Source organism: Dipteris shenzhenensis, chromosome 10 (genome assembly GCF_047967505.1).
Source record: "Dipteris shenzhenensis isolate YYH24624 ecotype China chromosome 10, Dip_SZ_1.0, whole genome shotgun sequence".
NCBI classification, from domain to species: Eukaryota; Viridiplantae; Streptophyta; class Polypodiopsida; order Gleicheniales; family Dipteridaceae; genus Dipteris; species Dipteris shenzhenensis.
In genome coordinates this window covers 31,333,392-31,344,952 of record NC_141605.1, presented here as the reverse complement: position 1 = coordinate 31,344,952, position 11,561 = coordinate 31,333,392, and the positions used below count along the sequence as shown (strand labels likewise).

The 11,561-nt window shown below is 40.2% G+C and overlaps 1 protein-coding gene across 1 annotated transcript; it reads left to right on the top strand.

Moving 5' to 3' along the window:
• The first annotated feature begins 236 nt into the window (after positions 1-236).
• On the top strand, positions 237-2,634 carry LOC147897694 (putative 12-oxophytodienoate reductase 11). The gene is made up of 5 exons (XM_087379965.1): positions 237-418; positions 899-1,039; positions 1,148-1,278; positions 1,579-1,758; positions 1,968-2,634. Exons 1-5 carry the CDS (start codon positions 342-344, stop codon positions 2,582-2,584), a joined length of 1,146 nt encoding a protein of 381 aa, XP_087236091.1. The 5' UTR covers positions 237-341; the 3' UTR covers positions 2,585-2,634.
• Positions 2,635-11,561: the final 8,927 nt, after the last annotated feature.

Below are 11,561 nucleotides of genomic sequence, written 5' to 3'. Positions count from 1 at the left end.
GAAGCGAGAGAGAGAGAGAGAGAGAGGAGAGAGAGAGAGAGAGAGAGAGAGAGAGAGAGAGCACTTTATATGGTGAGGGAAGGGAGGACGTAAGAATGGTGATGCTACCGAAAGACAAACAATACCGTCCAACCTTTTGGCGGTGGGGGAGACATTGCAATGTGTGGGCAACTTCGCCCAACCAGTTTCCTCTCTTCTTATAAATAACCCCTCTCCTTGCTTTACTCTCTCCAAAGCATTTCAAGCTTTGAAAGTCTTTACTTGTCTCCTTCCCTGGTTGTTCCCTCACGTCACCACTCCTCTTTGCCCTTCCTTTTTCCTTCCCTTGCATTCCCATCAACATGGGCTCCCTTGATCATCCCCCAACTCTCCCCTTGCTCACCCCTTACCAAATGGGTCCTTTCCACCTCTCCCACAGGTATCCCCTCCCCTCTCAGCTTCACCCCAATTGCTCCTTTTGGGCAGCACCCGGATGATTTGGGTTTTCACTTTTGCATTTCTCAGCATTTGGGTTTTCACTTATTGAATTTCTCAGCATTTGGGCACCCTCTTCTTGTTCGAGGATTTGGGTTTCCAGTTTTGCATTTCTCAGCATTTGGACACACCCTCTTCTTGTTCGAGGATTTGGGTTTTCACTTTTGCATTTCTTAGCATTTGGGCACCTTCTGTCCCTCCTCTGCCCCCTTTGATTTTGGGTTCATCTTCAATCCGCAGTGGGCAGCCTTCTCAGTCCTGAGCTGTTCTTGGGTTAGCTCCATTGCCAATGGCTTTCGAATTCCAAACCTTCGGGCAGCCTTTTGTCAGCCCCCTGTCTGCCTGGTTTTTCGTTCGTTTTGGCCCAGCTTGATTTTAGTTCCCAAGCCTTGCTTCTAATTTCAATTCGTTTTGCTCATTGCAGAGTCGTTCTTGCTCCCCTTACGAGATGCAGATCTTACGGTCACGTGCCTCAGCCTCATCTCGTTCTTTACTATTCTCAACGCACTTCACCCGGAGGACTTCTCATCGCCGAAGCGACGGGTATCTCTGATACAGCGCAGGGGTACGATTTTCATAGCAAACCGTTTTTATCTCAAGCTAGCTCATAGTCTTTAGAATTGTGCTTTTGGTGTACTCGCGGAAATAATATCAATGAACGTCTATCGAACAGGTATCCACATGCCCCTGGAGTATGGACAGATGAACAAATACAAGCTTGGAAGCCTGTTGTCCAGGCAGTTCATGACAAAGGAGGAATCTTCTTTCTCCAGATTTGGCACGTTGGCAGGGTCTCTAACACAGGTACAATTGGCAACAGTGTACAACTCGGCATTCTGTTTCAGTAGATAGTTAGGTCAATGTTTGAGTGAAAGATCCATACTGTCACACGTACACAGTTCCTTTGCAAAGGAAGTGTAAAACAAAACCGTATTGACTGTCATCTTATGTTTTAAGTCTAGTTGAGGAAAGGACGTTGGAATTTAATTTGTACATATTGAAGAGGATCGGTGTTGGCAAGCAGATTGACTGCCTAGAGAATGTCATAAAGCTAACTATCCAGAAGAATAATGGTTCTAACAGTATTTGTTTTGTTTCTTACAGCTTATCAGCCTGGTGGTCAGCCTCCAATTTCTTCTACCAATAAGAAGCTCGAAGGACAGTGTCTTCTGCCATCGGGTAAAGAGTACGGTGAATATTCAGCACCGAGGGCTCTGAGGGCCGAGGAGATCCCACAGATCGTCGAACATTTTCGAATTGCAGCTAGGAATGCCATGTCTGCAGGTAATAGAATATCTCTTTGCAGAGAACTACTCAGAGATCTGGAAATATCCCTGGAAGTTTACAGTGGCTGCTGCTTCCTCGACCTTATCTTTTAACTAGAATTGCTGCCAAGTGATTTTGTCGTTGCGCTGGAATTCTTATTCTTTTTCCAAATGGGGGAGCCAATCTCCATGAGGGGCTAATACAACTTTATCATCTGTATGTGATAGGTTTTGACGGCGTGGAGATTCATGGTGCGCATGGCTATTTGCTGGACCAATTCATGAAAGATGGAGTGAACGACAGAACAGATGAATACGGTGGATCGTTGGAGAACAGGTGCAGATTTCCACTGGAGGTAGTGGAAGCAGTTGCTCAAGAAATCGGCCCTGAACGAGTGGGCATCCGCCTCTCTCCCTTTGGACATCATTCAGGAGCAATTGATTCCAACCCACAAGAATTGGCATTGTATATGGCCAATCAATTAAACAAGCACAAAATCTTATACGCTCATTACGTCGAACCAAGGATCATAGCAAGTGGGTTGCAGGTTGATGACACCCATTACAGTTTACAGCGAGTAAGGAAAGCTTTCAAAGGAACCTTTTTAGTTGCTGGCGGTTACAACCGTGAGAATGGAAATGAAGCCATTGAATCTGATAAAGCAGACTTGATAGTGTATGGTCGTTGGTTTTTGTCTAATCCTGACCTTCCCAGAAGATTTGAGCTCAATGCTCCTCTTAACAAATATGTTCGCGGGACTTTCTACACTCAAGACCCTGTCTTAGGATACACTGATTATCCCTTCCTTGAAGATTTGGAGCATCAAACCCATGGCTCTTCATGAGATTTGTCTCAATTTTCTCTCCCATAGATTTATAAAGACTATTTGTAATCTCACCTTGTACTCACTTTATAACTCCATCTACTAGAGGCGTCAAACATTTAAATTAAAAGACCTAATTGTTTGCTAGCACCATCAATACCCATGTTCAAGGATATGCATTTTGTGAGATTGGTGCTCATACTTGTCCTTCAATTCACCTAATTAATTATGGGTATTCATTTTTTGTTCACATCATATGTCTTCAAGGGATCATTTTCTATAACAAAAGACCTTGAATGCTCCTAAGCATGACCTCAACATTGGCGAGACAAAATGAAACATTCAAAATAGCAAGCATTTAAGATTTAAAACATAACAGATAAAGGCTAAATGTAATATTATGATTACGTAAGCCAAGCCAAAACAAATCATTTACACATTAAATTGCACCAACCTATACGATTGGAAAACCACTAATGGTGGTAGCATCAAGTATTATGGCATGCTTAAATATGGGCACATGGACCTCTTGAGCTATTGTCAAGTGACATACAATTGAAATTTTTACAGTTTGCACGGACAAGTGTCTCATTTCTTATAATTGTTTTGATCAAACTTGATAATTTGACTTCTAAAATTGGACATACGAGGAAGACCTATGAGGAGGCATTGTAATATGATTTGTTGTGAATATTAAAGAAATGATTGGCAAGGATTAAAGTTCATAATTACCTCATTTATTAGTGTTGTGTCTACATGTTTATATAGCGTGTCCATGAAGGTGTCTAAGTGGTATTTGTTTGGGACACATTTAAATTAGTTTATTTAAATGATCATTCTGGTATTGACAAAGTTCTCTATCTGGGACAAATAATAGGTCTTATGCCTTGTTGCCCATTACATAATGGCATGTGCTAAGACCCCTCCATACACCCTTCGGCTCCAACCCAAAAACAAGCAATGGTTGGCATGGTCCAATTTGATGTTCCATTACCATTGCAGAAGATGTGTTGTCTATGGACTTCTTTGGCTAGGGAGGGAAAGTGCATCCCTATGGGGGCATATATTGTGTCCCCTACCACATACCATTGTTTGCACTAAGATGATGTGAACTCATGAAGATCATGGCAACCATGTGTTATGCTCTGTTTGTTGTGTTAAACATGGATGGGCTTAAGAAGGTAAGGTAGATCATACTTTCCTCATGTAGCAAAGATATACTTTCTATATAAAGGGAAAACTTTGTGGGGTTTACTTTCGAAAGCTCATCAAAGGAGTGGCATGTGCCAAAGATTCCAATACTCTAGATTGTAATAAGGACCGTATAATGCCCACATCCCTAGTAGGAACAAGATTTATTGCTTTTCATCTCCCGAACCACTTTCTTGCAGTTTCCATGCAACTTAATGTAAGAAATTTACCTTTATTGTTGATCTTCTTTGGCTTGCAATTTGTTACCCATGCCAATTCTTGGAGGTTTGCCTTATGCTTCACTTTATGAAGGTATTGTGCTAATCATGTCATGCCTGTAATTTTCAATACAAGGCCCCTTGTTTCCATGAGAGGAAAGGAGTAGAGGACATATCTTTCACAATCATGAACTTAGTGAGGCGTATTTCTCAAACATGAAATTAGTGATGTATCATTCTTGTATCTTATCACCCTCATTCTAGGCAAGTGTGCAAGACTTTCACCCCATGTCAAATAACAAGCATGACCAAGGTAAATTTCAAATGCAACATCATACGTTTACCTTCCTATAGTCATTCTGAAATGCATAGTAGTTCATGCATCTTTCTAACTTGTTTGGTATATAACCTTGCCAGTTGTTATGGGAGGGAAGTTCCACTCCCAAGTGTTTGAGCTAGTCCACAATCCTAATTGTGGTCCTTTGAAACTCAAGTGTGTTAGTGTCTTGTTTTTGCAAGCACAAAAAAAAAATGGCAAGTACATATAGATCTTTTTTGCAACAAGTATCTCAAATTTCTTCCCCTTGCATGCTTAAATTGTTTTGCACCCAAAACCACTCTTCCTCTAGCCCCGCCGTCCCTCGCTCCCTCCCTCCCTCCCTCTCTCTCTCCCTCTCTCTCTCTCTCTCTCTCTCTCTCTCTCTCTCTGTATCTGTATATATATATATATATATGCTTACAATCAAATATGGAAAGACAAAGGTCATGTTGGTAATGACTCATAAAGACAACCAACCAACCCTCTTCTATGATGGTTGCAAGGTTGAGGCAGTAACCACCTTTAAGTATTTAAGTATTAAAGGATTAAAGTTCCTTACCACCATAAGGGGAATAGTTGGGTGGCAGTGGTACTATGTCTTTGAGAACATTCACTTATGGTGTTGGAGCTTAACAAAATACATGTTTAACACTTGTTGTGCCAGTTTTAGTGGATGTCTAACTCTTGTCATACTAGTTTTAAAAATACATGTTTGAGAATTCTCACACCAGTTTAAAGAAATACATGTTTGACACTTGTCACACTAGTTTAGTGGATGAGGTTGAGATTTGGGGTAGTAGCTTACTATTGAACACACCTGGAATGAGGTGAAAAATTTTCAAAAAAAGTTTCTAGCTAGTTTCTATAGGGTAAATGAAACCACATCATGCTCTATTCTTCTCTTTAAGATGAGAATTCTACCCTTGGAACTACTTGGCATGGAGAAAGCAGTTTGATATTTCACAAATAGAATATGCTAGCTAATAGACTCTATCACCTAGCTTGGGAAGCTTGTTCGAAAGAAATACTACAACTAAAGTGGATGGTGGACGTAAAACATTTGTTCAAATAGCAAGAGGTGACGATCTCGTGATGACTGTCCTCATTGAGATATGCCCATGGAATCATGCCTCTAGCATAGGCTATGGAGAATCACATTCACTAAAAAATGTACCACTATTACATGTAGTATATCAATCCATTCTATAGGTTCTTTCTTGAATTAGGGAACCAGAACTAGCCCTACCTACTTGAGCCAATACCTAGTTAGAAGCAAAGAGCACTGGCATCCATTCAGTGTGTGTGTATGTCCTATTAACCATACTACTGAATCAATTCTCAATGTGGCAGTAAACCAAATACAACCATATATCATTGCCTTTAACATTGCATAAGTGAGAATAATCTATAACCACATCGTTCCTTCTGGCAAGGTGTCAAAGTGGGAGTCAATTTACATAGTCACATTCATGTCAATAAATTTTAAAAGGTATAATAATACTCAAGATGAGTCTGCAATAGAAAGTCCAATCCTATTTATCAGTAGTTGGAGATAATCCACCATAGAGTACTCCTCGAAGTTGCCAACATTGTATCTTCATGCCTTAAATTTTTCAATGCAAACTCGATGGAAAGGTATGTCGACTCAACTGGCACTATCACAACCAAATGAAAGTTAGAATAATTCATTTAAGCTCTAGAATCCAGGCTTCAATGTCGGCACACAGTTGTTATCCATGTCACTCGATCTAGATTAGCACAATCAAATCTTGGCACTCTACTATTCAACATAATTTTGAGGTTGGCAATTAAAGAATTGAAGAAATACTTATAAAATGTTAGAGATAAAATTCTTGAAAGAGTGAAGATTCTGCCCATGACGGCCAAAATCAGTAGAGGGAAAAAATATTTCTATATACCCAATATTGATTGACAGCCGAATTTTCCTCAAGGGATCATAGAGTGCAAAATGGAAATCAGAAAACTGCAAAGAAATCCTTACATAGTTTATACTGTAAATCTCTAAGATAAGAATCACAATTTCTTATATAATTTATTTTAAAAAATAAAGTTTACCTTTTGCTCGGCTACTATAGTATCTACTATACTTGAAACTCCAAAATGCAAAATAAATCCTTCCAAGTACAAGACAATTACGTAAGATTCAATAAGGATCTCCTCTTTAAGTCCCAAGCGTCCTTTTGTCCACAGATGATGGACCCTTTGAACATCAGTCTTGACTATCCCTACCTGTATCGATTGGCTACGGTCCACTTGATACTTGGGGAGCTTTGTGCAGGACCCTTGCACTTATAGATGTCTTTTTTACTCTTACAAAAGCTAGACAAGGTGGCCAGGTGAACAACTTCACTTGCCATGATTTTTCTATGTGCTGTAGCCTACAGGTCACAAACTCACAGTCACACTTCAACCTTGGACACTAACTTGAGTTCTGAGCATGACAAATAATTACTGATCTCTAACATTCCTCCCAGGTTATGAGAGATAAATAAGCCTTACATCATGAGTCCTAACTGATTCTATGCATTCTAGTTACGTAGGGGGTTCGTGGGAACATAGAGAAGCATCTATTATTTGGCTACAAGAGCAAGTATTCGACGTGGGAATTTTCATGGTCTGTGTGAGTGCCAGAAGTCTGGGATATACATTATTAATCGCTCAGCTACATTATCACTAGAGATCCCTGGAGTCGAGAGCTCTATATTGGTGCACTACCAAGCTAAGTGGTCATCGTGCAGGGCCCTTTGTGGGTGTAGAGCGGTGGCAGGCAAATAGAGAAGTTCATCACCTCAGCTTGGCCCGATCATGTCTACACAACAAAGTAGCTATGTCTAACTAAAAAATTATAGACTCGCAACAAAATCTAAGGCAAAGCAGTGACAACTAGGTTGTCCACTTCGCCATATATTCTTTTTCTTTTAATAAAGTGTGGCTAGCGAGTATAGCTCAAGATTACTAACAGGGCTCTAGGTCCCAATCCACAACAAAACTTACTTCCATGCAGCTAGATTCCTGTGTATCTCACTATTAGAACATTGGTGAGGTCCATATGTCATGAACTGAGAGCCATATGTAGAGATTTGTCAAGGTGAGGTCCATAGAAGCCAATATGCATGTGTAGTGGTCCATTGGTTCTCAAAACGTGGGTAGAAATACTTTAACAAGGAAGTAACCAAGTCTTTGAAGCTCCTATTCAGCGTCCACAAAAGTGTTAGGAGCTAGTGAAGGAAACCCAGCTTGTAAATCCCTATTGTGGTATATCGAGCTCTCTCCATAGTTTGCAAATACAGCATGTAGTCTCTCAAGACTCAGAGGCTCGAATTTTCTTATCGTTTTGGGTTTGATGGTCATAAAATAATATCACCCTCAAAGACAGCAAGTCAGGGATCATGGCAGAGCATCTCAACAGTAGTCTTGCTGAGGCAGGAGTTCCAAACCACGTTCAAAAGAAATACGAGCTCATGTTAAGCTCTACCTTTAGGGTCGAGAGTGCATTATAGGGTTCATTATCGTGTTTGCAATATATATATATATATATATAACTTACCTTGATGTTCGAGGTTGTTCTTCTGATATACACCCGAAAGCCATGGACAACCCACAACTAGTTTAGTCTCCATGCTTTGAGAGTCTTGAGGCGAAAGGAGATTGAGTCCTTAAGAGATTATATTGTCAGGATTAAGCGCATGAGAGGATGAGAGATGCTCAGCTCTTACCATGCTTCCTCATAGGGCTACGGGATGCTAAGCTACATGATCATCTGTTTGCTATGAACCCCATATCGTTTGAGCTATGCAGTAAGATGGCGATGATAACATGAGGGAGAAGCCCCAAAAGGATAAATCCTTAGGTTCCTCTGATATGACCCAAAGGACAAAGGATTCTAACCTTAGAAGCAACTAAGGATACGCCCAAGGTGCTAAACATGGAAGAGTTGGCCTCTGATCTATTAAACGAGTTGAGCTAACAATGGAAGATAGAAGCATCAAAAGAGGCTCCAAGCAACCACCGTATATTTCCACAAAGAGATAACATATGTTGTGGGGTATGCAATGGAAATCATCCCACTAAGGAGTGCCCTCATCTTAGGGCAAGGCCAGCACTCTATTGCGCCCATTGTGTTCGTTGGGAAAATCATGATACATCTCAATGTCATTATCCTAGGGTCATTCCACAACCCATGTATCAACAAAGGATGCATCTACCATTGCCTTTACCACCCGATCCATCCAATTAGGCACAATTGGCAATACAAGGAGCCACATCAACCAATCTAGGGCAATCTAGGTCTCAAAACATTCCATTAGCCCCACCAGTACTAGGACCTCATAAAGGTTGAGTGGGAGGTGGATAGGCCTTCTGTGTGAGATCGTCTCTTAAGTTTTGGTTAAGGAATCTCCGCACCTTCCAACATACCGCGCTCTATACCAATTGCTTTAAATTCCATGGAGAAGGGAGGAGGGCTACTATAATCTTCTCGAGCAGTGTGTTCAGACTCCTTAGTGGTATTTAATTTTTTACTTGTCCAATTCTATACTTGTCAGGACATATCCAGTGGTCCCTGCACACTCAACCATTGTCATTTAGTATACATGTCATTATTTCTTAGTTGGTCCTTCTATTATATCAATAATATTAACACGTGATCCTTGCATATAGGACCCCCTCCAAAATGCTTAATCGTATGCAATATCTTCATGGCTTTTTTATCCAAATTCTTACACCAATCAACATATAATACATATCAGTAGGGGGTACTCCCCACTCATTGGTGGAACATGTCTCAACAAATCAATATGTCTACCACATAGATAATGGGTGATCTCAGGTGTTATTCTCTATGACACCTACTAATGTTTCACTTGAAGACTTCAAGTTACCTAATTCTCTCACCTAGTTTTCAAAGTAACCATGAGGAAAAGGTCCAAGATGTTCTCATGGACAATCAAAGTGCAAACAGCCCCAAGGATCCCCAAGGGGATAAGTGAGTGAGTGAGTGTGTGTGTGTGTGCATGCATGTGTGCACACATGTGTGTGTGTTGTGTGCACATGTGTGTGTGTGTGTGTGTGTGTGTGTGTGTGTGTGTGTGTGTGTGTGTGTGTGTGTGTGTGCACGCACATGCACACATGCGTGCATGTGTGGATGTGCACACGTGTGGCATGCATGCGTGGGTGGGTGTGCATGTGTGCGTGCATGTGTGTGTGTGGGGGGGGGGGGGGTGGGTGGGTGGGTGGGTTGGTGGGGGTGTGTGTGTGTGTGTGTGTGTGAGAGAGAGAGAGAGAGAGAGAGAGAGAAAGAGAGAGAACCTTGAAAGTTTGGACAATGGTTGGAGGGACATTGTCACAAATACATAAAGAATCAATAGTGGAGTATGAACAAACGATTCGCTCGGCACTACAAGCCATGAAATGCTACATATACACGAGTAACATTGAACAATTACTTTGGCCATGGAGTAGGCCATGGAGCAAAACACTACGAGGGCTAAAGACTAGGAAGAAGACGTAACATCAATTCCCATGACTCTATCTTTGTTTGTTTGATGCCCTTCCTTTACTTTCTATGCACTATTGTGGTTGGTATGTACCTATTTCTATGGCACTCAATTGCTAGCAATTGATTTTATGTTACTCAGCCATACTCTAAGTACACATAGAAAAAAATTTAACCTTAGCCATTGCTACCCTTATGGATTATGGTTATTTTAACACTAAAGGGCATTTTTCTCTCTATGTGTTGAAGACAAATCTACCTATCTGGCCATGTGCGAAGCATACATCTACCTACTACAAATATAGACACGAGGAGGGAGACAAAATGCCAATAAACAAGCTTTATACATAGAATTCAAAAATCTTGCAACACTGTCTATGTTTTTTAATGCCCTTCTTTCACCTTTTATGCACTATATGTATAATAGTTGATATATATGTATACACCTCATGCAAATAGTTGTCATACTTCACTATAGGTTGACATAGGGTCTTGGGTAGCTATAGCCCATACAATTCGGTTGCATGAATGTTGTTCTACCAATAACTTCATTTTGGCTAGGCATAATAAGCAACGTATTTTATTGAGGTTTGCAACTAGTAGACATTGGACTTTCTTCCATGCTTGGGTTGTCTTGGTGTTAGACTTGATTTTTACATTGTCTTGGTGCTAGCAATTGTAATGGCCATGATGGATCTTGATTGCTTGGTACATGCAATGCTATTACAAATTGCATTCATATGAGATGATAGTCCAAGAGATAGTATATTACTATGTCTTGTCCCTTTAATTAGTTGGATCATATGTATTGTTCATTGATTATGGGCATGGGCAGCTTTTATAAGAAGGGGCTAAGGCTGTAGGCCAATGAAAGACTATGGCTTGAAGCACACATGTAAAAGGTTGATAATTAAGGTCTATATATTTGGATGAGACATGTGGCCCATTAAGGCTATAGATGATATATACATGGCATTTGAGGAGGAGGATACATTATAGGGAGCTTATACATTATGCCATATGTTGTCAATTGCTATGATTTCCTTTGATGGTGGGTTAGACACACATGCCCATCATTGATATAGATCAAACACTTATACCATCTCAATGGATGTTTCAAGGGCTAATATCTATACCCATTAGTTTATACAACTATTAGGTGATAGAGGTCTTGAAAGAAGTTTTTTTCTTTAGAGACATTATGACATATATTGATTTGTCTCAAACATTTGACAGATACTCAAAATGGAATACTAGTCCCAAAACACATGGGGAGAAGAATATGACTAGACACCAAATACATGGTACGTGACAAATGCATTAATGGATTTACAAAATTTTCTCATACATAAGTGGGATTGTGCATAGTAAAAAATGGGTGTGCATGCTATTTTATAAGTGGTTGCATAAGCAATTACATATCACTAGTCATAAATGTCTTTTGGAATATTACTTCTAGATGTGCTAGCTTCTTTTTAGGAAGAGTTGGAGGTTGATGAATCATACATCAAATTGCATTATATGTACCTCATACTAAGGATATTGATTTGGTTTGATTTGCAATAGCATGGATGTAGGTGACAGATGGATGTAGGATGAATATGTCAGTAGTCTTGTCACACCCTCTCTCTCACACACACACACATACATGAATTCTTCCCTAACTATGAATTATTCTTTTATGTATCTCGTGAAATCTTCCCTTTACACTTTCTTTTTAACCACCCCGCATACCAAGCCCACTAATCGTCCCAT